General features: G+C 49.2%; 1 protein-coding gene across 7 annotated transcripts in view; it reads left to right on the top strand.

Annotated features, from left to right (window-relative positions):
• The window catches only part of MYLK (myosin light chain kinase), a 281,125-nt gene that overhangs the window by 161,584 nt on the left and 92,153 nt on the right, over positions 1-27,388 (top strand). For all 7 annotated transcript variants that reach the window (XM_086675230.1, XM_086675227.1, XM_086675228.1 and 4 more), the window contains 7 exons: positions 1,044-1,579; positions 2,106-2,312; positions 7,361-7,495; positions 10,543-10,695; positions 24,203-24,340; positions 25,941-26,138; positions 26,925-27,174. In XM_086675230.1, coding sequence (XP_086531356.1) covers positions 1,044-1,579; positions 2,106-2,312; positions 7,361-7,495; positions 10,543-10,695; positions 24,203-24,340; positions 25,941-26,138; positions 26,925-27,174 — 1,617 coding nt within the window. The remainder of the gene's footprint in view (positions 1-1,043; positions 1,580-2,105; positions 2,313-7,360; positions 7,496-10,542; positions 10,696-24,202; positions 24,341-25,940; positions 26,139-26,924; positions 27,175-27,388) is intronic.

A 27,388-nucleotide genomic window follows, 5' to 3' on the forward strand; every position in this document is an offset into this window, starting at 1 on the left:
GAAATGCCTCGAATTTCCGAGTCGTCATATAGGAGGGAGAACTGACTGTTGGGGGACATGGTTGTGTTTGGTCTCATTCTCCTGTTGCAGGAGGCCATACAGGTTCTGTAGTAGGCTTGCCATCGTAGTGAGACTCTTGAACACACAATGCTGTCATCTTTCCCAGAGTCTGGCCAATGCCTTTACCAGTTAGCAGTCATTAGGAAGGGTGCTGTGCCAGGCAGAATCCACTCGCCCATGTAGCACGTCTTCATCAGGAGCTTCCTTGTCCATGCGTGAGGCCCGGGGCTAGATGCTGGGTCTGCAGGGTGGGCAGACATCTGGTGGAGAGAAGGGGCTTTCAGCGGAGCTACGATAGTTACCAGCTGCCGTGCATCTGAGGAAGGGTAATGAGCAGCGCTAATTTAGATTGGAGGTTCAGAGAAGCCCATCCTGAACACTTGACATTGAGCTCAGGCCCTTGAAGGGTGGTGTTAACCAGAAGAGGAAAAGCTCAGGGAGGGAGCATTCTCAGGAGAGGGGGGGTACGGAGGGGAGCCACAAGAGCACGTGTGTGGCTGTAGCATGGTAGGCGTCGAAGATAGTCTTGTGAGGTCCAGGAGGCAGCAGGAGCCGGCTCTCATGGGCCATCTTGAGAAGCTCAGTGCAGCAAAGATCAGCTGTGCTTCTCACGCAGAATCCAAAATGGATGCAGAGAACCAAACAGATCAGAGGGGGCCAGCGGGGACAAGGGGGAGCCAGTTGTGTGGTGGGAACTAGGGTGGCACTTGGGTGGAGGGGGAGAAAAAAGGCTGATTGGATAAGTGCAGACAGGATTCTGGATTGGGATGAGGGGCAGGGAAGTGTCAGGAATGACTGCTTGCCTTCTGGGTTGGGAAGCTGAGAAAGCTGCAGAGAGAGACCTTTGCCTGTACTCTGTCTTAATTGGTAGGCTTTCATGATCCCGTGAAGAGTAGTGTTTGTGAGTAACCAGATGATCATTCTCTTTCTCCTCCTCCCTCCCCATTGCCCGCCCCTCCCCCTGCCAAACCACCACCACACAGGTCATTTGTGAGAGGAACAAAGGCAGCCAAATCAGATATCAGGAAGGAAGTGACCAATGGAGCCACGCAGGGGCTGAAACTGGGCAGCCTGGAGCCTGCAGCTGAAAGAAAAAACTGCTCCGGCACCCAGAGAGGTGGCTCCCCGACCTGGGCTACAGGTAGCCATCCTCAGCCCCTGCGGGAGTCCAAGCTGGAGCCGTCTGGGGACCCACCTAGGAAAGCCCTGAGCAGCCCCATCCTGCAGAAGACTTCCAGCACCATCACCCTGCAGGCCGCAAAAGTCCAGCCGGAAACAAGAGCACTGGCCTCGGGCGCCCTCTCTCCTTCTGGAGAAGACGGGGAGAGGCCAGCTGCCCCCCCTCCGGCCACCCTCCCCACCAGGCATTCTGGCCTGGGAAGCCAGGAGGTTGTGAGCAAGGTTGCTACCAGGAAAATCCCCATGGAGAGCCGGAGGGATTACACATTCCCCAAATTTGAAAGCAAGCCCCAAAGCCAGGAAGTCAGTGAAGATCAAATAGTCAAGTTCAGATGTGAGGGTGAGTAGAGCTGAAGAGGGTCACTGCCCCACCCCACCTCACCAATGTAGCCCCTGGGTGGCTACTCCCTCCCACCTGGCCCAGAAGCCACCTCACAGGGGTCTTCCCTCAGGAAGGACTCAGCCTAGTAATGTGCCTTGTTCTGGAGAAACACCCAGCAGTGGCCCGATGTTCGTTGTTGGATAGGGCCTCGGCCCTGTGCCCTAATTCTTACCACTCTAGAGGGGAAAACCCATCATCAATATCACCATCAAAAAACAAGCCACAGGGGCTCCTCTTTTCTCCCTTCTGCTGGCTTTGGCTGATCTGGAGACCTGGCTTGTCATCCTATGTCTGTCCTCCCCAAGGACCCTGCCTCCATCTTGAGATGTTTACTCCTGCACAGTGCAGGGTGAGGGGTAAGAGCCTCTTCAGTGGGAGGGCAGCTCACACCAGCCCTAGCTCCTCCCATGGGCCCAGCATGCCGCCCGCCCCACTGGCACAGTACGCTTTCTGGGAGCCTCATGCCCTTTGCCTGGCCCTGTAGTTTCAGGGACCCCGAAGCCTGAAGTGACCTGGTTCCTGGAAGGTGCCCCCGTGAGAAGACGAGAAGGCATCGTTGAGGTTTATGAGGAAGGCGGATGCCATCACCTCTGCCTGCTCAGAGCGCGGGCCAGGGACAGTGGGAACTACAGCTGCACGGCCTCCAATGTCCAAGGCCAGGTGTCCTGTGGCTGGACTCTCTTGGTGAAACGTGAGTACACTCCTCCCGTCACCCTGGGTTTTCCGTGGTGGGGCCATCCATGGGGTGCTTCCTACACCACAGGAGTGTCGCCCCCTACCACCCCCATGCAGGGTGTACAACCCCACAGAAGCACCGTCCCCACCCACATGCCAAGGCCAAAGTCATTGCTCCAGGACCATGACTCCTGATCAGGAGTTCACGCCACAGTCCCCTCAGAATAAGCATGCCCACACCCCATGCCCAGCCCTGCCCAGAGCTCCCTTTTCTGGGTTCCTCAGCTGTCCAAGGAGTGCCATGACTCATTCTTGTAACCACAGAGAACCAAATGTTCACTAAATATACACATTTAGAGTCATAGGAGATGATGTGGGATCCCGCATCTTTTATGTTTACTGAAATATCTGTTTATAAAAGTTATGCATGTTCACGGTGGGGGATTTAAACACAAGATGGTCTTATGACTCAGAAACATTAAAAGGTATTTTAATGTCTTTAAAACAAAATCGGCATTGTGCTGTTTGTATACTGCTTTCTATTCTAATTTGTTCATGTTACATAAGCATCTTTCTATACGATTTCTTTCTATATTACCTTAATATTCTTCAAAAACATGATTTTTAAAAAGTGTTTGCATACTTATTTTTAAGAAAGAGAGAGGGAGGGGCAGAGAGAGAGGGAGACACAGAATCCCAAACGTGGAGCTCAAACTCACGAACCATGAGATTGTGACCTGGGCCGAAACCAAGAGTCAGACACTTAACCGACTTAGCCATCCGGGCACACCACAAAAACATGACTTGAACAGCCATATGATATTTCATAGAATAGCATATCTGATTTAGGCTTGCTCTTATCATTGAATATTTATGTTGTTTCCATTTTTTCACTGTCGTAACAAAACTGTGATAAATATCCTTATACCCATCTATCTCTATAAAATTTCCTCCTTATTCTGAATGCTACTTAGGGACCCTCAGCCCATTGAGGAACATATTAAACCACAGGGATAGAGTCAGCAAATTTCAGGCTGTTGGAAGTTCTATGGGACAAATACTCTTTGCCTATTTTTTTCAACAAATAAATTGCAAGAAAAAGAGGAGGAAGGAAAATTTCCAATTGGAAACTTTGATGAAAAGATACATGAGATATCAACAGTTGTAATCCATGGACTTTCTGTGGATCCTGATTGAGACACCTTTAAAAATGTTTTTTAAATGAGAACACAAGGAAAATTTGAGCATCCACAAGATATTTGATATAAAGGAATTAGTGCTATTTTTAAGATACGATGATCTTGTGGGGTTTTTTGAAGTCTGTGTAGTTTAGAAATATAAATTGAGTTATTTACTGGTGAAATCATATGATTTCTGATATTTTCTTCAGAAATAATCCATGTGTAGTGGGAGCTGGTGGGCATTAAAATGATATGAGATTGGCCATAAGTTGATAATTATTAAATTTGAGAAACAGATATATGATAATCCACTGTACTGCCCTCTTTACTAGAGTGTATGTTTGAAATTTGCCATGATAAATGTTTCCAAAAAAAGAAAGGAAAAGAAAAGAACTTAGTGCTTCATCCATACAGTAGGATTCCATGCAGCCAGTAAAACAAATATGGCGGATCTGTGGGCTCTGATGGTGAAGCATGTCCAAGATATAACAGTAAGGGAGAAGAGCCAAGTGCAGAGCTGTGTGTATCATATGCTATTTGCACAAAAGGAAAAGAATCTATGTAGATATGTGCACACAGATGCTTACGTGTACATAAAACATTTCTGGAAGGGTCCACGACTTGACTCAAGGAAGGGAAACTGGGGATTCTTAGGAAGAGGTGGGGGTAATCTTACTTCTCACTACATGAATACAGTTGATTTACTTCTCAATTGGGATTTTTCCTATGTTCATGAATTTCTTCATAAGAAATAGTATCCGTTCCATTTGGAGGTGGGAGTTCCTATAGAGTTCACAAGTGCAAGAGCCTGAGCCTCATCATCCCAGGCTCTATGCATGGGATGGACACATGGCATCATGTCCACCGAAAGTTAAAAAGCATCATTTTGCCAACCAACATTGTTGGAGTGTTAACTAGCATTATTATTAAATGGAAGCTATGCATCAAGATTCTCCTTACAGTCAGGTAGGGATGAAAGAGAATGTGGTCTTCAGAGCTACCACAGACCCGGGGCAAACGGGATGGGAATTAAGCCCGCCATAAAGCTGGCTCTTCTTACCAACAGTCAGCTGTTTGTTTTTGAATGAATGCTGCTCAGAATGTTGTAAGTCTTTGGTTAATGCCCAGAGTTCAGAAAAAGTTGAATTTGACTGTGTTTGTCAGTGTCCTTGTATGTCCTTGTATGTCCTGTGTTTGCCAGTGTCACTTGTATGGAGGAGTGGATTTTAGAAGCCCTTATGCTGTCATTGCAAAAGTACTTCTCGACTCCCCCTCCTCCTGGAGACACTGGCTGGTCTAAAACCGTTCCTGATGACTTCACCAGCATGCAGGTCACCTGACGCATGTCTTTTCACCTTCTCTTGCAACACCCTCTTTCTCCCTTTTGTCCCGTTGCTGCAGAAGAGCTGTCTGTCTCTCTTACCTGGACTTCCCTCTCCATCCTTTCCTCTCTCTACAAAGATCTTATTTAATGATGATTTACTCTCCCATCATTTCTTCAATCTGTCTCCCTCTCTTTATCCAGAGTCTCTCTCACTTCTCCCTAGAAGTATGCTCTGGTCTTCCCTATGCTGAAAAAGGAAAGAAAGTCTTCCTTCTGCTCGACGGCCCCTGAAGCTCCTCCTTGATTTCTCCACTGTCTTTCACCCCAAACTTGCTGCAGGTGTAGTATTGACGCACAGGTTCCATTTGATAACAACAGCTCACACTCCGCAAAGACCTGCTCAACGTGCCAGGCTTTGTGCTAGCATTTGTGCTAGCTTTGTGCTAAATGCTTTCTCTCTGGGGGTACCTGGGTGGCTCAGTCGCTTGAGCGTCCGACTTCGGCTTAGGTCATGATCTCGTGGTTTGTGGGTTCGAGCCCCGCGTCGGGCTCTGTGCTGACAGCTTGGAGCCTGGAGCCTGCTTCGGATTCTGTGTCTCCCTCTCTTTCTGCCCCTCCCCCACTCGTTCTCTCTCTCTCTTTCTCTCTCTCTCTCTCTCTCTCTCTCTCTCTCTCGTAAGTAAATGAGCATTAAAAAAATTTTTGTTTTAATGACTTTGATTTTGGGCACCTGGGTGACTCAGTTGGTTAAGCATCCGACTTCAGCTCAGGTCATGATCTCATGGTTCGTGGGTTCGAGCCCTGCGTCAGGCTCTGTACTGACAGCTCAGAGCCTGGAGCTTGCTTCAGTTTCTGTGTCTCCTTCTCTCTCTGCCCCTCCCCCACTTGTGCTCTGTCTCTCTCTTTCAAAAATAAATGTAAAATAAATAAATAAATAAATGCTTTATCTCTGTTACTCCATTCAGTTATCCCAACAGTCTCATGAGATCATTGTAGTCACACCCATTTTCCAGATGAGAATACTAAGCTGTAATGAAGCTAAATGACTTGTTGGAGGTCACACACCTTGTGAAAGGTAGCATATTTCTTACCCATGTTGGTCTGACAAAGAAGTCCGTATTTTTTCAATGGCTGTCTACGGCATTTCCCTGGGAGGGAATTTGATGTTGGCTGGGAAAAGGGATAGAAGTGCCTTCCCACAGCTCTCGAGGTAGTCTGTTCATCCCTTCCCTCAGTGGCAGTGAAGATCACATGCACCATCATTCTGACTGTAGCTGCTCTCCTGCGGCCTTCTCTCCCTGTAGGGGAGCTCTGGTGTGGGGGTAGAAGGGCGGATGTAGCTGGGCAAAAAGCCTGTCTTCACCATTGGGCTTAACCTGGTCTGTAAAGTGAGCTTAAGATAGCAACCTCATGGCACTGTCACAGTCACATCTAGAAAAGTACTTGGCACATAGTAAGCCCTCAAGTACCCGTGTTTGCCCTTAAACTCCTGCAGGATAATATGGCTTACCCCTCACCACTGCCTGGACTAGCTTCTCTTGAAACGCACTGGTGAGGCTTTTTCTTAATGTTCATTTTTGAGAGAGAGAGAGAGAGAGAGTGGGGAAAGGGCAGAGACAGAGGGAGACAGAGGATCCAAAGCAGGCTCTGCACTGACGGCGGACAGTCTGACGCGGGGCTTACGAGCTGTGAGATCATGGCCTGAGCCAAAGACAGACACTGAACCAACTGAGCCACCCCACTGCTGAGGCCTCGTCTAATCACCAAACTCATTTCCTCTTCTCAGCTGTCAGTCACCTTGACGTTTCAGCAGCATGTTCCAGTTGTAGAAGAGATTATCTATTCCTATTGCTCTTAGTTAAGATCCCCAAACTACAAAATGCTCCCCAATTCACCAATGTAGAGGGCTTCTAGAAAGTTCAGCTCAGTGGTTCTCTACTCGAATATGCATCAGAATCATGAGGGAACTTAGTAATGCATAGTCCCAGGCCCCCAGTGGTCCTGAACCATCGGCTTAGGTTGGAAAACTACAACACACGTGAGTCTTTGTCCTGGAATTGGAAAAAATAGTAATTAAAACTGAAACGTCCTTACCAGTGGGCATGTTGTCTCTACAAGTACAAAGATATTCCCAAGATTGTGCAGGTCTGATAGAATATGTTAAAGGAGAGAAGGGGCACGAGAAAGTGGGGAAGAAGTTCTGTGGATGCTCCAGGACACAAAAGGAAGCCAACCTAGGAGGTGCCTGAGTCCCGGGTGCGGGGCGGGGGTTGGGGGAAGGGGTACAGGCCCATGTCCTGAGCACTCCCAGACCTGGGCTGTTCTGTGACCATGAAATAGCCCCTGCCGCTTTCTCTGCCTCCCACTCCAGGTCTCCACACCTGTGGTGCTGCCTGCCTCCAAGTGTGAAGATAGGTTAAGGTCCAGCCAGGCTCCTAAGGAAGCTCCGGGTGTTTGGGGCAGCGAGGCATCTGCCTGTAAGGCTCAGGGTGACTGCAGTCTGTCACCAGAGCAGGCCAGGGTGGTCTGAGGTGGCCTGTCTGTTCTTTGCCCTTGCAGAGCTGGCTGTGATGGAGGTGGCTCCCTCATTCTCCAGTGTCCTGAAGGACTGCACTGTCATTGAGGGCCAGGACTTTGTGCTGCAGTGCTCAGTGCAGGGGATCCCGGTCCCCCAAATCACTTGGCTGCTCAATGGTGAGTTCCCCCTGCTCCAGCCCTCTGGGCCCTTTGGCCCTGCCTGTATACTCACTTGGCTTTCCCCCATTTATTGCTCAGAACCATCTATGCATAAGTAGGAAATGCTGGGTACAAAGGTCACAGGGTGCAGAAAGATCACAGCCTACTATTGCCCGGCTGGGGACACTGGGCAAGTTACTATTCCTATCTGAGCCTTGAGCTCCGGCAACATGGGAATAACATCAACTACCTTCCAGAGTGGCAGATGTGAAAATTAAGTTAGTTCCTTAATACAAAACAGTTAACGTGCCTGGTACATGGGTGCACAAGCAATCTAGTTCATTTTTGTGGCCAGGCTCATAGTAGACCCTCAATAAACATTTGTTGAGTCAATAAATGAACAAATTAAATTAGTGAACCACACTGGAAGTTACTCATGGAACCTCACCTTTTATTTAGTGGCAGTTGGTTTGGGGATTCATAGACCAGTAATTTTTTTAATGGTATAGTCCTAGAGAGACATGCCAACTTTTTGTTTGTTTGTTTTTGCCTGGTAAGGTCTTTTGGAAAAAAATTGGTTATCTCGTATTATCACTCTTCTCTTTTTAAAAAAGCCTTTCAATTCCAAAATTATGGGAGGAATCTAATTTTAGAACTAACAACACTTCATAACATTGATGCCATTGAGCAGCGTCTGCTTTGGGGATCCACAAGGAGGGTGAAGGGGCACCTGCCCATCAGGAGACAAAGGGCACTTCTCCTCTACCATCGAGTGGTCGGATGACCTTGGACACCCCACTTTACCTCTCTGGGCATCAGCTTCTTTATGGGTGAGGAAATAGGCTGGAACAAAAGGTTTGGGACCTCAGCCAGTTTTCAGGGCTGATAGAATATGCCCCTCAAGGGACAGCGGCACCCTGTCACCTATGCACCAAATAGCCCCTAGTTGTTTATCCCGTTGACGTGTTACCTATAAACCTTCCTAGTTGGTATAGTTTGCTTAGGCTGTGGTAGAAATTATCTCTAGTGAGTGAGAGAAGGTTCCATGTAGTCTTTCTATGTGTCATCTTCTTGGACAAATAAGTGAAAATTGAGGTCGCCCTTCCCTCCACTCCTCACTATGGACAGAGCTTCTGTTGGATCCTGTGACTGACTACAAACAGGCAGCCTCCTTGCAGCTGGAACAGAACATGGGCATGAAAGACTAGTCAAGGATCTGAGTAAGAGAGTTTCACTTCCATCTGGCTCAGAATCCAGACCAGAGGTCCAGACACATTTTCTATAAAGGGCCAGATAGTAAATATTTTCAGCTTTGCTGGCCATACAGCCTCTGTCACAACTACTCAACTGTGCTACTGTGGCATAAAAGCAGCCAGAGGCAAGTTGTAAATGAATAAGTATGGCAGTGTTGCAATAAAACTTTATTTGTGGACACTGAAATGTGAATTTCATATGATTTTCACGGATCACAAAATATTTTACCTTTGATTTTTTTTCAACGATTTAAAATATGTAAGAACTATTCTTAGCTTCCAGACCATACAAAGGCAGGCTGAAGATCAGATTGGGCCTGTGAGCAATAGTTTGCTGACCCCTGGACTGCACCCCTCAGGACTGGGAAAAGCAACCCCACCTTCTTCTTCTTGGTGAATCTTGGCATTTCCACACCATTACCACTAGAGGGAGAGCGTGTTCAAGTTCCCTTGGCTGCTGACTCTGGTCTTCCCAGTCTTGGGGTCCGAGAGTTCTGGGTCTCCCAATTCTATAATTCTGAGTGCCCTGAGCCAACAGCTCCTTTCTGGGGGCCACCATTCCATCCCACGCTTGTAGGGCCAAAATGAGTTACCCCCCCAGTAACAAAAGAGGTCTCAAACATTTTATTGGCACATTTCGACAGCAGAGGCCCTTTGATGGCAGTCATGGAATGTACTGGTATTCTCAAGGAAGATAGGTTTTAGGGCGTCATTTTCGCAAAAAGCAAAGAGTAGTGTTCAGTCATCTCAGTAGCAGGATCCTGACCCCCTTCATGAAGTGCAGTAGGTAGGGCAGAATCTCTTCTCTCCCGCCCTATGGCATGCTTGCTTGGCAGTCTCTGCAGACTGTCCCAGAGACACAAAGTGTTGCTATGTGCCTAAGAAAACATTGCATTGCAGGGAGAGGACTTCTTTCTGCACTTTGTCCCTCCCCTACCGCCCACCCTCAATTTTATGAAATGCAAACCAGGACCCTGGAGCCTGACAAGGGAAGAAATTGACAGTTGCTTCCAATATGGTGAATGGACACATTCCTGTTCTAAGGCCAGAATATTCAGTAATGAGATTTTTTTTTCCCCCTGGAAATGAAAGCTCACATCCTGGAATAATAAAGTCCCAGGAACATATAGCATTAAGGAAACCAATGACGTTCATAGCATGTGCCTCTATCTCCATGAAGGACTCTATGTGACCGGAATAAAGGGCATCTTGTAGTGGGGACTCTGAGAAGAAGGGACTAGAGTCATTTTTAGTTTCCCATATTTATCTTTTCCATGGACCCTAAAATGTACTGAAATGGACCCAACTGCAACATCAGGTGGAGGTCACACAACTGCCTTCTGATGAATATATGCAGTGGGAATGAAGTCATTATTTCTGGAGATGTCTAAAAGGAGCCAGGAGCCTCATGTTGTCTGGGTGAGGCCTGTTGTGCCTGAAGCTGGGCTATGGGCCAGATGACCCTGTAAGATTCTTTCCAGGCTCAGAATTCTGTGAAGTCCAGGATGTGGATGTAAGGACTGTTTGTTTAAACAAAATGCACAGAACTATGTCCCTTGCCCTTCTGCATTCTCAGTGCCTCCAGAATCTCCCCCCACAGTCCTGCCCACCCCAGCCTTGCTCTTGCACCTCCCTCCATGGCACCTGCAAGCCTCTGTCCAGCTGGCTAGGAGTGGGCCTGCCATGTCATCGGCCCCCGGTGGATCTGAGCAAGCGTGGCGACATGACAACAGCAGCCCTGCAGAGGACAGGGTTCACATCCCCTCCACTGGAAACCCCTTGGCCTGAGCCCTCCTGTGCTTGCCTCCACAGAGCAGCCCATCCAGTACGCTCACTCCTCCTGTGAGGCCGGTGTGGCCGAGCTCCACATCCAGGACGCCCTGCCGGAGGACGATGGCATCTACACCTGTCTGGCCAAGAACACCTTGGGGCAGGTGTCCTGCAGCGCCCGGGTCACTGTCCATGGTAGGAGCCTCTGGGCACCTCTCTAGAAGCACCTTTGCTGCAGACATCTGCTTTGGAGAAAGAGCACTGCACCTGAAGGCAGGCAGGTGGAGGAAATAGCCTCTAGAATGGCCTCACAGTGACAGGGGTGTGCCAGGGCAGATGAATATTCAAAAGCCAATTCCCTACCTCCTCACCCGACCTGGGCTAAGGGAAGATTCAAGGGAAGGAGGCGAGGGCTCCCTTGGCTGAAGAAGCTCCCAGTGTGAAGACTTTGCACACTGAAAAATGACTTACAAGGAGAACTCACGTACTCCCTTAGGACTTAGGTGTCTCACAAATGCCACCTCCCGTGCTGGGGGCTACTGGGTAACAGAGTGCTGGTATTGAGGCTTTGAGAGGGTTGCAGGTTGTTCCCCTTTTCCTTCTGCCCCTGCTCCTCCCCACCAGCCTGGGCTCATTTTCATACATCACCAGCATGGTGTCCAGTAATCTGATTATCATGGTCATCCATTGATCCTTGCCAAGCCTTTAGTCCCAGGAAGTTTCAGGGGAGCCACAGCACTCAAGACACAGCTGTCTGTGCTGTGGTGTCAGCAGGCATGGTTACAGTGCCTGGGGAATGCTTCCCAGGGCCAGGGTGTTCAGGTAAGCCTGCCTCCCCACTCTCACCCCAGCCTGGGCCCCCAGCTCCTGGGTGTGACTGGGGCCTGGGTGCTTGAACCGGGTGCGCTGTGCTCTGTTTTCCCAGCAAACTGGCAGGAGACCATGTCTCTTCTCTCCATCCCCCAGGGTTCAGGCCTCATGGAGAGAGTCTCCCTGTAACGTGAACAGCCACCTTCTGGGTGTGGAGAAGCCACCTTCTGTGTGGAGGCCACAGGACATGGTTTCACTGAAAAGGGCAAGAGGAAAATCATGTGCTGGTTACTTCCTTAAATACTTCCTTCTTTAGACCTCAGCAGCCCTGGGGAGGGCAGTGCTCTCCCTCTTTTACACAGAAGGGTCTGGAGGTCTCAAAAAGTTAATGCAACTTGCCTACGCACACAGGCTAGCAAGTGGAGCTGGCCTTTCAGACCCACATCCTCATGACCCCAAGCCTGTGCTCATTCCCATGCCTGGCCCTTTTCTAGAGCATGCATCCTCTGGCCCAAAGGGAGAGTCTGGGCCCCATGGGCTCAGCAGTGTCACCCCTTAGGGATTAAGGGGCTCATGGTGAGGCTGGCTCTGTGAGGTGCCCTGCCAAGAAAGGGCACATGCCCTGGCCTCCCCAATATCTCTGAAGTTCTCTGGCATGGAGTCATCACTCGGGACCTGGCCTCTGTTTCCTTTCAGGAAGCTGTTCACACCCAGGTGGGAGCCTGAGTCTGACTCCTGGGAATTTGTCAGCCAGAATTCTGGCTGTCATTATCTATCCCCTTTATCCTCACAGATCTCATTTCATGGCTCTTTGAGGGGCCTCGGGAAATTGTAGTAATGAAACAAGAAGAGATCTGAGCCTCCTCTCCTTGGCAGCGGCCCTCACCTTCCCGACAGGGGACTCTCCTTGGAGGTCCACACGGCCTACCCCACAGTCTAGTAACAGGCGAGAGGGCCAGAATGACGTGGGATGAGTCTACTGTCTGAGACTCTCCTGGCTAGCTTCAGCCAGCGGCCCTGCTAATCCAGTGCCTGTCCCCACTTGCCTGGCTTTAGATTGGATTAAAGAGACCCTAATAGCCCTACTGGAGGTGGGGGTCCCCAGACAAAGGATCAAGGGGTCTTTGGGGCTGTCCTCCATGTCCCCAGGTCTGTGGGAGGAGTGAGGCCGGGGTGATTGCCTATCCAAACATGTTTTAAAGCAGAAACAGGTCCTCAGCAAGAACTCTGCCAGAGCCCTTTGGGTTTGCTCTGAGGACAGCCCTGTGTGGGTGAGAACTCCCTCCCGGTGTGGGGATTTACTGGCCTGTGAAGGCCAAACAGAGGCTGAGATACCATAAATGGTGAAGCAGGCTGAGAGACGCAGCCACGCGCTCGAGCAGCAGGGCTGGGCCATCTGCACAGGAGGGGGGTGGGCTGAGCCTGCCTGCCGCCGTGGCACCCCGGGCCCTGCCCCAAGGCGGCTCGGCTCAGGGCTGGGGGCGGCTGCAAGCTCTACTGTACCGAGTGCTGTTCCGGCCTCCGCGTAGCTGCCCAGGGTCTGGCCTTTCTGCTACCCTCAACGTGCTGGGGGCCACAGTCTCATCGTGGCTGTGCAGCAGGCTGCCCAGTGACCTGAGTTCCATTTGATTCTCCGGGCCTCATCTTCCTCTTCTGTGCAGTGGGGACACTGATAGTCACAGTCCCCAGTACTGTGAGGATTAAGTTAACGAATGCATGTAATGTCTTCTGAACAGAGGACGTGCTCAGTGTATGCTGACCCCCACTTTTAAACAAGGTAAAATGCCAAGTCTAACTAGTTTTACCAAAGGACCAACTTTGCCACAGTAGATAGGTGATTGTCTGACGGTCCATATACCTGTTCGTTGGTTTCTAGTGAAGGGAGACAATCAGAATCAGAGAAGGGAGGCATTGGGCCAGACAGGAGAACCAGAGGAGCAAGCCATTCTAGGGACTCTGGCCACGAGAGGGCGCCCTTGAGCAGAGTGCCCTCTCTGGTTTCCAGGGAGGGGTGGTTTCCAGGGCGGCTCTGCCGTAGGCAAGATGAGCGGGAGAGTCCCACAGATGCTGAGGAAGGCCAGGCATGGATGTGCTCTTTGTCACCTCTTTAGCCAAGGTTTTGTAATCCAGAAATCGCTGGCCCAGCACTCTGACATGATTTCTGCAGCCAGCTTACCCGGCTTTCTCTGCCTCCTCTCCATGGCAACCCCTTTCTCCAAACTCTGTCTATCTCCCCCAACAGATGTCACTTCCTCTAGGAAGCCCTCCCTGGTATCCCCAGAATGAGTTATCTTACTGGCTGAAGCACCCTTATCACTGTGCTTATTTGTCAGTAAATCTGTACTGAACCCCTGCTTTGTGCCAGACATCATTCTGGGGAGGCTGCCGTGGGCAGGATTGATAAGCTCTGCCTTCATGGTGTGTACATTCTGATGGGGAGACACCCAACAACCAGCACCTGGTTTAATCCAGTACTGACATAGAAGGGTACAAGGGGTCCTTTTGGATGGTGGGTGGTGAAGGAAGACTCTAGGCAGAGGTAACTTTTGAACAGAGACTTCAGTGAGCTGGAGAGAGTGCTGCGGAAGCAGGCAGTACAGTAAGTGCAAAGGCCCTAAAATTCAGAACAAGATCAGCCTGTTCAAGGAACAGTGAGATAAACCATGTGGCTGGAGCATGGTGAGTGGGTTGCCAGCGGTAGAGAGTGAGTTCAGGAAGAGACGCAGGGACTCATCAAGCAGGGCCTCTATGGGTAAGGAGCTCGCAATTTTACTTGTGGAATGTTACTCTAATTGCTGTTTCGTTGTCTTCCCTGCCAGACTGTTGGCTCTCTGCAGGCAGGGGCCATGTCTTACCCATTACTGCGTGTAGAATGGGGCCTGCCCTGTGAGCATGTGTTCAGTGAATGGATAAAGGCACACGGAGGTCAGTGATCTCCCCAGGGTACCCCTCTGCCTCCCCACTTGCCTGGGTGCTCAGTACTCATTGGCATGTGCAAGAAATCCACAAACTAGCTCTCAAGAGACCCTCAACAAATATTCCTCCTTTCCTGCACCCTCCCTAGAAATAAAATCCCCAGTAGTTAACCAGACAATGAAAGCCCTCCCTCACCACCCCGACCCAGGATGGAGACTAAAGGGTGATTAATCTAAATTCCTGCAAAGCCCAGGAAGATCTGAGGGAGAGTAAATATTTCAGTGTATTTGGACTGAGTCACTGGGGTTAGGGAGACACTTCCTTAGGCTAGAATATTTTAGTTTCTCTCCCCCTGAAGTATCTTTGTCAAGGCTAAAATTCTTAAGTGACTAGATTTGCTAACTTGCTAACTGTGCCCATTTTGACAGAGTGTCTCAGCCTAATGGTTGTTTATTTAACTGAAAGTTTACTGGGCCTCTTTTCTTTTCTTTTTTTAATGTTTTTATTTATATTTGAGAGAGAGAATGAGCACACAAACAGAGAAAGGGCAAAGAGAGAGGGGGACAGAGGATCCAAAGTGGGCTCTCTGCTGATAGCAGAGAGCCCAATATGGGGCTGAAACTCCTGAAGCTTGAGATCATGACCTGAGCCGAGGTTGAACACAGCCGACTGAGCCACCCAGGTGCCCCCACTTGCTGGCCTCTTAAAGGCATCTCAGGACATGAACTGTTGGTAAATTAAAAACAAACAAACACACTGATTTCTAGAGTAAAAAAAAGAAAAGAAAAGAAGCATATTTATTAGAGTATTTGTTTTTGGTGAAGATACCCTAATGAAAACACTAGTGCCGGGGAGATCAGCCATCGCTGGACAGTGAGAGCATCAGTAGAAGCCCAGATTGCTTTCAGGTGAATGGCAGGCACTCTGTGGGGCAGCTCGGAGCCCGGACAGCCCCCTGCCACCACCTCTCTCCCGTTCTATGCTCAGGTACTCTGGATGGTAGTGTCGGGTTCGGACCCTACCCTCTGTAAGCTTACAAGCACTGAAAACATTTGTAATACTTACGTTAGCTCAAGAGAAACTTACTGAAGAAGAATAAACATGAGTTTTGATTTTTTTTGTCCTTTAAGAACCTTGGTCCACCCGCAACATCTGTCCAAAAGTCTTTTAAATGTTTTTTTTTTTTAATTTATTTATTTATTCTTGAGAGCGAGAGAGCGTGGGGAAGAGAGGCAGAGCATCCCAAACAGCAGCCCAAGCTCAGCGAGGAGCCCAAGGCGGGGCTCAATCCCACGACCCTGGGATCATGGCCTGAGCCAAAAGCAAGAGTCGGACGCTCGATCGACTGAGCCACCCGGGCGCCCCGCAGTATTCTAGTTTTATATAGGCTGACTGTAACAGAAATGGGGTTGTGCAACATGTGGGTTCTTCATGTCACAGAAAGACCTCTGAGTACACATGTGTACATATGTGTCCATATCATTGAACTGTGGCCTTATTTTATTAAATTTTTTTTTTCAACGTTTATTTATTTTTGGGACAGAGAGAGACAGAGCATGAACGGGCGAGGGGCAGAGAGAGAGGGAGACACAGAATCGGAAACAGGCTCCAGGCTCTGAGCCATCAGCCCAGAGCCCGACGCGGGGCTCGAACTCACGGACCACGAGATCGTGACCTGGCTGAAGTCGGACGCTTAACCGACTGCGCCACCCAGGCGCCCCCTGTGGCCTTATTTTACTAATTGGACAATTAAAGATGTAGAACTGTCTACTTCTCCAACCCACTGTTGGTCATATCTGTCATTTATTTGCTTGGAGTCCTTGGTCAAAATGCCATCCAGAATTACAGCTTTGTGTCCCTAACAGCAAAATGTGATCTGTGCTATGACAGTGTGGTGGAGAATGTGGTTCCCAGGCCCTCGTTTGGAGGGAGGATTGGGTGGTTTGGATGCTGTACCTTTACGTTTAGAGTTTGATTATAACCTCTGAGTCAGTAAGAAGGCTGTGGTTGCAATGATTCCTGCTTCCCATCCAGCAGCCCCGTCATTACTGGTCAGAGATCTTTTGGGGGGTGTCATATGTCGTTGTTTCCTTTCATTCTTTTCCTTGCACACTTCTATTCCCACTTGTTTCTTAGGTTCTAGAGAAGTCAGTTGGGGGAAGAAAAGCCAACCGAGCAAGGCTCTGCAGGGAAGAATCTCTTTTTACGACACAGAAGTTTTGTTGAATCACCAAGTAGGTTTATTTGCTGAGGAGACAGACTTTTGTTGGAAGAGAATTCACATACCTTCCCGGGGATTCACACCTTGCATATAGGAAGGGGCTAGGTGAAGGTAAGCTTACTTTGATGAGTACTTTGATCAAAGTAAGCTTACTTTGATGAGTACTTTGATGAGTACTTACTTTGATGAGTAGAGTCGACAGTGATAGCATTTAGGGAAAGGAGGAGGCTAGTCTGTGATCCCTGGACCATGCTGGACTTTGAGCACCAAATAAAGAAAGAAGGGAAGACTGCTTCCAGAACTCCCCGTCAGTTGGTGATTTACTGAATTTCCATAGTATAACAGGGTTTGGAGTGAATCCGAGTTGCTGCTGGAATGGTATTGTGCCTTGTAATGACTAAGCAGAACAGCTTGCCAGTCCTTTTCCCTCCAGCTGTGCAGTTGCAAGAGGTCTGTGTGTCTGTGCATGGAGGCATTAGGAGATGGGGTGTTAGGAAGTAGGGGAGGGCTATTCCACGTCCATTTTCATTGGGTGACCACCTGTGAATCCAGGGATGCGGGCAAGCTGCTGATGGACAAGCCCTGAGGCTCTGAGAGTGGGACTCAGTAAATGGCCACGACAGCAATAGGCGATGCTCCCTCCATAGGGGAGAGTCCTGGGGGCTCCTTAGATGGTAGGGTGTTTCCCACCAACACTCTCTGTGTTTTATATGTCTGTGTCATCTGTTTAAACACTTTACCACAGTTTTTTGTTGTAATCGGAGATAAGTTTTGAATGAGCTGGGAGCCTGCTGGGGACCATTTTCAAGACAAACGACTCAAAGTGTAAACATGTGTATTTAATGCAAGTTTGGATCCATAAACATGGGCCTTTGAAGAGCATCAGGTGGGCTAATAAAAGACAGGTGGAGAAAACGCTTTTTTTTCCTCTTAAAGTTTATTTACTTATTTTGAGAGAGAGGGCAGGTGAGTATTGGGGGGTGGGGCAGAGAGAAAGAGAGAGAGAGACTGAGAATCTCAAGCAGGCTCCACACTCAGCGCAGAGCCTGATTTGGGGCTTGATCTCATGAACCATGAGACTACGACCCGAGCCGAAATCCAGAGTCAGACACTTAACCAACTGAGCCATGCCAAAAAATGCTTTGAGCCACCCCAGAAAATGCTTCTCTAGAGAATTCTGAATTGTTTTTCCTGTTAAACGCATGGAAAGGAAAGGAAGGACCCAAAGGGAAGAATAGGGGGATCATTGTAGTACAGAGGGAGGGTTGAGATCACAGCCAGCCACTGGGACTGAGGCTGCAGAGGTTTCTTAATTTCAAGCCCAAGAAAAGCTAACAGCCTTGCTCATGTCTCCAGGTTTGAGGAATGAGTTATACAGGCTATTGTATAAGAATTAGTGAGAACAGTAACAAAGTACACCTGCTATGTGGGTATTTAACTCTTCCTCTGAATAGGAGCTCCTCAAAATATAATATTGTATTAATACCAGTTCACGCGAGTGTTTCAAACTATCAATTAATGTTTTTAGCGAGGACCTTTTTTTTTAAGTTTATTTATTTATTTTGAGCAGAGAGTGTATGCATGCAAGCAGGGGAGGGGCAGAGAGCAGGAGAGAGAGAATCCCAAGCAGGCTCCATACTGTCAGCGCAGAGCCCAGCACCAGGCTTGACCTCATGAACTGTAAGATCATGACCTGAGTCGAAAACAAGAGTCTAACGCTTAACCAACTAAGCCACACAAGAGCCCCGAGGAACATTTTTTAATAGACAAAGTCTAATCGGTTAGAAAAGCTGGCTCATCTTACTTAATTCCAGTAACAAGTCCACTTTCCACCTTTGAGTTAACTCCGTGTGACAGGTGGAGGAAGCCCTTGCTGGGAGGAGAGGCATTTGCCCACCAAACCTGGCTAGTTAGCTGCAGAACCAGGCCTGTGGCTGCTCAGCCCCCATGCCACCCCCTCTGGTTCTTGGGGACCTCGACAAGTTCTCTGCTGGATACTTCTTCACTGGAGAAAGAAGTTCATGTTCAAGTTCATGACAGGATTCTGCAAAAACAGTTTCTGATGAGTCAAAACAGAGCATGGCCAAGGAGGAAAAACCCGGAGGGTCAGTAGGGCCCTTCCTTTTCCCTCCATCCATCTTTGCTCTGTCCTCTCTCCTGCTCCTCCCCCTTCCCCACTACCGGCTTTAATCGATACGGCATCATTTTGGCTTATCAACAAACTGCTTCTAAGTATTCCTGGTCTCAGTCCTTGTCTTTCCATGGAAGACAGGTTTGATTCATTCCCTTTCTCTCCAAATGGAACGGGGCACCCAGTAGCTAGCTACTCAGTTAAATGACAGAGTGAGTCCATGAGTGACTAGAGAGTCATCAGCCAAGTGACCAGGTACCAGAGCCATGGATGAGTTCATGTTCAATCTTTAATCCTGTGCCAGTAAATCAAGGGGGCTCGGCCCTTCCTGGAGCCCAGAGAGAAGGCCTTCTCTGGGCTTGGTCTCAGCAGAGCAGCAGGAAGCACAGATACGGGGAAAACCTGAGCGTATTTAGTCCAGCCCCATTTGAGCTGGGTAGCGCATCTGTCACTGGGTCCCCCGGACCTCTCCCTTGCCATCTGTGTGCCACAGCCAGTGTCTGCCCTCCCCAGATGAAGAAGGCTCAGGTTCCCTGGGCCACTGGGGGCCTTTCGTCTCAGACCCTGGCCCCCGTCCCCCTGCTTCAAAGCAGGACTGTGCCAGATGATAGCTAAAGCACGACCCCAGAGGCCCACCTCTCTCAGGTAACTGGTGAGTCTGGGGATGGGCACAAACAACAGCAGAGAGCTCCCAGTGGAATCTAGGTGGCTGGCCTTTGTTCTCAGGGCAGCAGGGCAGCATCCAGACCAGATCCCTGGTGGCCATGTCAGCCCCGGTGTCTTATGACAGGCCACCTCCCTTCTCTGAGCTGACATAAAATGAGGACACCACCTGCCCTCCCTCTGAGGATGTTGAGGGTGACACCGAACCAGCTGCGATCATCTTTCTGAACCCTCAAGTGCTGGACTCTGCAAAGCATTGTTGTGACGATGTCACAACAGAGAGGCGGCTGTTAATGCCCTTCCAGACGTCTGTCTGGTTAAATGGGAGTGCCCTAGTTTGGAGGATGGTTCTCATTTTAGTTATGGTCAGAATGAGTGTACCCAACCAAAAAGATGGGTTAGGAAAGGCAAAAATTTTAAAAAAAATTATTTATTTTTGTACTTATTATAAATATACTTATTATACATTTTGCATGTTGCTTCTTTTAATCATCTAAAAACCCAGCAGTGCTTAATCATGCATTATACACTTATCAACACTGTATCGTCCTCAAGAACTGATGATAACTGGGGTGCCTGGGTGGCTCAGTCGATTAAGCATCCGACTTCAGCTCAGGTCATGATCTCACGGTTTGTGGGTCTGAGCCCTGTATTGGGCTCTGTGCTAACAGCTCGGAGCCTGGAGCTTGCTTCGGATTCTGTGTGTCCCTCTCTCTCTGCCCCTCCCCTGCTCACACTCTCTCTCTCTGCACCTCAAAAATAAATAAGCGTTAAAAAAAAATAAAAGAAAAAACTGATGATAACTGTGGGTCAGGGGCCTCGCTTCAGATCACACAGCTGGAGCTAGGAGTTCAGAGCACCAGTTTCCCTCTGTCTTCTTATTTTATCTAAATCTGTGCAAGAGTGAGCATAAACTGATGCACAGTGCACAGGCCACAGTGAGACAGAACAATTTGGCTTTGGAATTAAATGAAATACACACGCCTGGCTCTTTTTACCTGGCTGGCCCTTGCTTTGCTTTAGCTTTCCTCCCCTGGCCAGGGTCTAGGTCGTAGGTCAGCAGGTAAGACGTCTGTCCTTGTGGAGGGTTCACCACTGGAGAAGCCTGGCTCCCTTGGAAGAGATGGCCTCCAGGGCATCTGGTCTTACCACCAGAAGGCCTGGGTATGAGCTCTAGGTCGGCCTGTAACTGGCCCTGTGACCTTGAGCATGCCCTGGCCTCTCTATCAGTGAAGTGGGGTGGTGGTATTGGGACTGGGGCTTCAGGGTTCTAGTGAGGGCTGCTTTTCCTGGGCTGCATACAGAAAACTACTTGCCCCAGAACTGAGACCCTCACTGGCTCCTTAGTCCCATTGCGGAGTGTGTGTGTAGGGAGGCTTGGTTGGTTTCTCACCCTGAGAAGAACTTGGGGTGATTGAATGCTAGGGATGACTCAGCCATTCACTAGCCTAGGTTCAGTCACACTGGTCCCATGTGAGCCCACACTGCAGGTCTGAGGCCAGGTTCATTCTGCACACTTACTTCCAATCACTTCTGTCTGCCCTCCATCCAGGCTCAGGGCCTGGGGAAGACAGAGCAGGTCTTCCTGGGACTATGGCGGCATGGGACTCAGTGTCTCCTAGGCCAGGCACCCACAAAATAGTCATCCACTCATGTCTCTCCTGGAGGGGGTGCAGCCAGGTTGTTCTCTAATTATTTTACCTCTATCCCAGGAGAGTTTTAAGCAATACATTTGTATTCCTAACAGTATTTGCCTCGGGTCATGTAAAAATGAGTCTGTGATCCTTGGGTGAGGGCCCCATCTGTGTTTCTTTGCAGCTGATAATCCACAAGTAGTGGAGCCCAGGTGAGTAAGTGTGAGTCAACACACGTGTCAGCCTCACACAGAAGGTCTCATTGGTGTTGAATAGTCATACAAAGTATGTTCACATGTTGTCTCTTTAAAACTCCCTAAGTCCCAGGATTATACTGTCATTACCTTAAATACAGGGGAGGACGTTGAGCTTCAGAGAGAGGCCCCGGCCTCAGACCCTATATTTCCCATGGCTTTCAGAGCACCAGTAAGCTGCTGCGTGGAAGGCAGTGGCCAGGCTACCCTCACAGGAGAGGGAGGCACAGATCTACTTTTAGTCCCCACTGGCTGAGACTCATAAGGTGTGGGCCAGGAAACTTGGCAGGGGGAAGACCAGAGAGAGGGTGGGGGCCAAGGAAGAGCCACCACTGGCTCGAAGGAGTTTTTGATGTTCTCTCGGCCCATAGGCATGCCCATCTACATGGACCTCTGAAGCTGGGGGCTGACTGAGGCAGCAGAGAAGCAGGAATGGGGGGAATCTGGACAGGCAAAAACATTTTGTCCTCAAGCCTCAGTCTGTGCAGGACAGGAAATTCCTCAACTCTCCCGAGGCAGGCTGCTTTCCTGGCCACTGTAGCCCAGCCAGCGAGACGAGATCTCTACACTTTGAATACTGGACCTCCCTGAGCCCAGTCCCGGGGCCTCATGTCAAAGGCAAGCCTACCTTGTCTGCCCCTCTATCAAAGGCAGCGATGTTGGGGGCTGGGGTGAAGGAAGCAGTGGGGACCTGAGAGCACATCCTCTGGTCACAGAACATCCGGTTGCCCTGCCTCAACTGCCCCTGTGCTCTGGCTTCATAACCTTCACAATGCACCTGCCTTGGGGGAAGTTTTCCTTCAGCATCCTGAGCCTTCTCACCCTCTCCCCTCCTCATTCCCAGAGGCTGTGCCAGGAGAGCTCTGCAGTGGGCTGTATTCTGTTTTTAGTGCCAAAAGAGAAAAATTTGGTGGCAAATTTGGAGTTCGGCTTTTCTCAGGCATACAAGGCACCTTGGAGATGTATCCCCGTGGCTATGGGCTTCCTAAAAATCTGATATAGGTGGCCCTTGCTAATAAGAACCCAAAATACCTCAGTCCCTTTCCCCCAAAACTTAGAGTTTAAGATAGAGATATCATAGCCCCTTCCCTCCTTCTCCCTGCCCCCACCAAAAGACAAAAACAAAAAAGCTACAGAATTATTGAAGCCACCTGGTTCGCAAGGCAAAGGGCAAGATCAGAGACTGAGCAGCCGTGAGCTTGTCCTGCACCAGAACTATTCTGTGTGGGAAGCTGACACCAGAAGCTCAGCCACTTTGCTGCCCCTTCCTCTCCTGCTCACATGAGGCAGGTCAAAGCCCAGCCTGGGGAGTATTCCAAGAATAACAGAAAGCCTGTTTATTAACCCTTTTCCCCGGAGAACTGAACAGGAGTGAGTGGGCCAGCCCTGAACCCAGAGAGTTGTTCTAGTTTTTATCTTTGGCTAGCTGGTGTACTTCCTCCCTCCCTCAGAGACTTTCTTCCCCAGTTTTTACTAATATTGATGTACAATGAATTGCATGTATTCGTGGTGTTTAATTTGAAACTTTCACCCATGAAACCTTCACCACAATCTTAAGAAATGAACATCTCCATCAACCCCAAATGCTTCCTTGTGCCCCTTTACCATCTATCCCCATAAGCCCCAGGCAATCACTGACCTGCTTGCTGTCACTATATTTTGCATTTGCTAGACTTTTATATAAATGGAATCATCCAGTATGTGCTCTTTCTTTGGCTTCCTTTATTCAATGTCATTTTTATGAGATTTGTCTCTGTTGTAGTGTCTATTGTTAGTCTGTTTCTTTTTTATTTTTTTAATGTTTATTTTGAGAGAGAGAGAGAGAGACAGAGTGTGAGTGGGGGAGGGGCAGAGAGAGAGGGAGACACAGAATCTGAAGCAGGTTCCAGGCTCTGAGCTATCAGCACAAAGCCTGAGGCAGGGCTCGAACCCACTAACCACGAGGTCATGACCTGAGCCGAAGTTAGATGCTTAACTGACCGAGCCACCTAGGCGCCCCTAGTCTGTTTCTTTTTATTGCTGAGTAGTATTCCACTGCATAAATATAGCACACTTTTTTTATTCATTCACTTGTTGATGGACATTTGGGTTGTTTCTAGTTAGGGTCATTAGGAATAACCCTGCAATGAATATTTGTATACAAATCTTTGTCTGGATATGTGCTTTCATTTCTCTTGTGTAAATACCTGGGGGTAGAATGACCGGATGGTGTGGTAAATGCATGTTTCGCTTTTTAAGAAACTGCCAAGCTGCTTTCAGAAGGGTCTGTACCACGCGTGGTACAGCAGTGTGTGGGATGTCCCGGAGCTCCACACCCTCGCCAACACCAGTGCTTGAGATGGTCGGTCTTTTTCATTTGGGTCACTCTCATGAGCAGAGCATCTTTGGCTTTCTTGAGGTGTTTAAAATCTCCTGAGATGGCAGTAGAGTGTCACACAGCCATAGAAAACGACAGGGAAGCTCTTTACTTCTGCTTTATGAGAGGCATCAAGGTGTATTGTTAAATGAAAAGCTGTCCATAGTGTGTATAGTGTGCTATCGTTTCCTTAAGAGAAGAAACTGGAAGAGTATACTTATTTGCTCCTTTGTGTTATATACATAGACTGTCTCTGGCAAGATGAACAAGAAACTGAAAATTGGCTGCCTCTGGGGAGAGGTGCCTAACAGCCAGAGGTCAGGGATAGAAGGGAGACCTCACATACTCTGGAATTTTTAAATTTTGTGCATGTAAGTGTATTACTTATTCAAAAAAAGAGAGTGAAATAAAAAAAAAAAAACCCTCAAATGCCAGTTATTGAAGTTCTCAGGAACCAGAGCCCACATGGGGCGTGGCCCTGTGGAGGCCCTGCCTTCCCCTTGCTCTCAGGCAAGAGCTCTGGCATGCCAGGTAGAGAAACAGGCTCTCATTGTTCCTACTGATCTCCAGCAACTCCCCATACTCCTTATCTGTTAGCAGTCTGCCTTTAGCTGGAGCCTGAGCCTCAACACAGTCATTTGCCCAGCAGCCATTTAGTCTGTGTTTGTTGAGTGAATAAATGACTGTTCACCCCACATTCTATTGTCTGCCACACAGAAAAGAAGAGCGACAGGAAGAGTGGGTATCTTCTGCCCGCGGCTCCCAGCAAGCCCGTCGCACCCCTCTTCCTGCAGGGCCTCTCTGACCTCAAAGTCATGGATGGAAGCCAGGTCACCATGACAGTCCAGGTATCAGGTCTGTGTCTGCATCTCTCTCCTTGGGGTGTATGTGAGAACAGGTGTGGTTGCAGCATGGACATTGCTCCCCATCGTCCCACCGAGATCTTTGACCCACCAGAAAGTCAGCATGGCACAGTCAGTCAGTGGACCCAGAGAAGTGGAGCCTGTTCTGCTTCCTCTGGGCAGGATTTTCTGGATTCAAGGTTAATTCAGGGTGGCCCAGGGGAAGAAAATGACCACAGCCAGCAGGGTGGGGATTCGAGGGAAGACATAATGGGGCCAATGTAGCTGGAAGATTTTGAACACTGATTTTGAACACAGCTGATGTGAGAACTTCTCAGTTCTGGGAGATGGTCTTTGTTGCTGTATTTAAGTTTAAAGTGAGAAGATAGAGCAGAGGTCCTTCTAAAACCAGGGTAGGGTGACAAGAGCATGTGACCAGCAGCCCATTGTGAGCTGTCACAGTCCTTGCTAGAGGCCAGCAGGAGAAGCCTGGGGACTCTGCTGGCACAGGCTTTCTAAACAGATTTGTGCCCAAGTGCATCCGGAGTTTCCTGTTCATTGCTGACCACTGGTCAGTCCCTCTGACAGCCTAGAGGTCGTCCTCCTGGGGTGTGGTTGCTCCTGAGCTGCAGAAGTAATAAAGATGAGCTGTGTAAGAACCAATGGGCTCCCCCTTTCAGGGATCCCCAATGAACCCCCTCCTGCTCCTGCAGGCCTGAGGCAGTCCCATGATAGTCCCAGGCCAAGGGCGGGCTGCCTCCCCTGTGCATACTCCTCGAGCTGACAGAAATCAGAGGTGTTCTGCACCTTGCCTCCGTACCCGTGCTGGCTAACCCATCAGAGACAGATGGCGGTCTCCTCTGTCCTTGAGACAGACTGACACCACACAGCCTCCCTCGGCAGCCATTCCCGGGGGCCGTGCTCCTCGGGAAGCAGAGCATAATGCTACCGCAGGGGAAACCCCCACAGGGGGCCCTTGTTTTATGACCCACCAAATTGCTAGAACCTACCCAGGAAAGTAGGCTGGTAAAACTGAAAATGCTCTGCACCCTGAGCTGTGCTTGGAAACCCATACGAGCTGGTGCCCGTTTCTACCCTCAGACAACATTTGTGTGGTAGCAAAATGGAATGCTAACTGACTTTTCCTTGTGGTGAAAATGGATAGAGGAGCTACTGCGAAGTCACCACCGTATTGTGTGTGCACTGGGGGTGGAGGCGGGGACAGGATATGCATTCGCTGCACACCCAGTGAGCCAGTTACTACTCAGTATTACCAAGCAATTTGAATTCTGATTTTTTTCACTTCTGATCCTTTCTAGTTTCTGCAAATCTGTTGTTAAATAATTATAATGAACATGCATTGAGCACTTTCCTTGTGCCAGATGCTATTCTCATCTGCTATTCTAGTGGGCTGCTCTGTGAGACCATATTAATTTATTCAGTCCTCCCAACAAACCTTTAAGGAAGACATGGTTAGGATGTTTTGTAGATGGGCGACTGAGGCATAGAGAGGTTAGCATTTAGTACAGTGTCACAGGATTAAGTGCAAAGCTGCCACATGGCCCAGGGAAGCACCTTCCTGACAAGTCCACCTGCCCTATCTGCCTATGCAGGGAATCCGCCCCCCGAGGTCATCTGGTTTCACAATGGGAATGAGATCCAGGAGTCCGAAGACTTCCACTTTGAACAAAGAGGGACTCGGCACAGCCTTTGTATCCAGGAAGTGTTCCCGGAGGACACGGGCACTTACACCTGTGAAGCCTGGAACAGCGCTGGAGAGGTCCGCACCCAGGCAGTGCTCATGGTGCAAGGTGTGGCTGCTGGGCTGACCAGGGTGGAGGCAGGCAGGGGTGGGAAATAGGTGGGAAATAGGGAATAGACCATTGTGGTCTCTCCATAGGCAATTTGGAGGTGAGGAAACCACATGAGCTTACTTTGTTTCCCCTGCAGTCCCTGTGCCCCTTTGGTCCCATTCCAGCCCCAGAGGCCAGCTTCCCACCTTTGTCTTGGGGTCTGGCTGAGGGGAGCCACTGTTCCCTGCCTTCTGAAGTCCCTTCCCTCTCTGAGTTACTGGTGACAAGCTGCATCGAGTGCCAGGAGAAAAATCTTGTGATACATTTAACAGCTGGATAGTGATAGCTTTTCCCCCCTTTACTAAAGTATAGTTAACACACAATGCTACATTAGTGTAGTGATAGCTTTTGAGGTGACTTATGGCCTATTAGAGTCCTTGCCTTTAGAGAACCTTTATTTAAGAAGAGAGACAAGGTAAGGACACATAAAGCAAGAACAACTGTTAATTACACACATCTCATTGTAGATCATTAGCACCTAGCCCAGTGCACCTGTACCTTCTGGGCTACCTCCCCTTGCTTTGGATATACAAACTCATGTCAATATGATCCTCAGAGAACATAACCATGACAGATTTAGCACGAGAAGGATGTGCTGTAACTGTACATCCAGTGAAAGTGATTTCTGAACATGCTGTTATTGGGGTAACGTGCAATTTTCGACCTTCACCACCACGGAAAGCTGAGTAGATGCTGTCTGCTGAAAGGCCTTCCTCTCTAATCCAAACCTTTGCCAACTTCCAGAGCCTCAGGATGGCACCCAGCCCTGGTTCATCAGCAAGCCCCGCTCAGTGACAGCCTCCCTGGGCCAAAGTGTCCTCATCTCCTGTGCCATAGCTGGAGACCCCTTCCCTACCGTGCACTGGCTCCGAGATGGCAAGGCCCTCTCCAAAGACACTGGCCACTTTGAGGTGCTGCAGAATGAGGACGTGTTCACGCTGGTTCTAAAGAATGTGCAGGCCTGGCATGCCGGCCAGTACGAGATCCTGCTCAAGTGAGTCTGCGTGTCCTGCCGACCTCCTTTAGCCCACTAACCCCCAGATCCCTACCTCCTGTCAAAGTCTCCACCCGGGACTGGGAATCCAGCAGAAACCTGAAATAATGTGGAGCTGGGCTTCCACGTAAAGAGAAGCCTTGGTGCTGCCAACAAGCTTTCCTTTTTCCACTAAATGCAAAGGTGCTCATTGAGAACCTTCCCCACTGAGCTC

This window comes from Puma concolor, chromosome C2 (assembly GCF_028749965.1).
Source record: "Puma concolor isolate L17-30 chromosome C2, mPumCon1.1.hap2, whole genome shotgun sequence".
Classification (NCBI taxonomy): domain Eukaryota; kingdom Metazoa; phylum Chordata; class Mammalia; order Carnivora; family Felidae; genus Puma; species Puma concolor.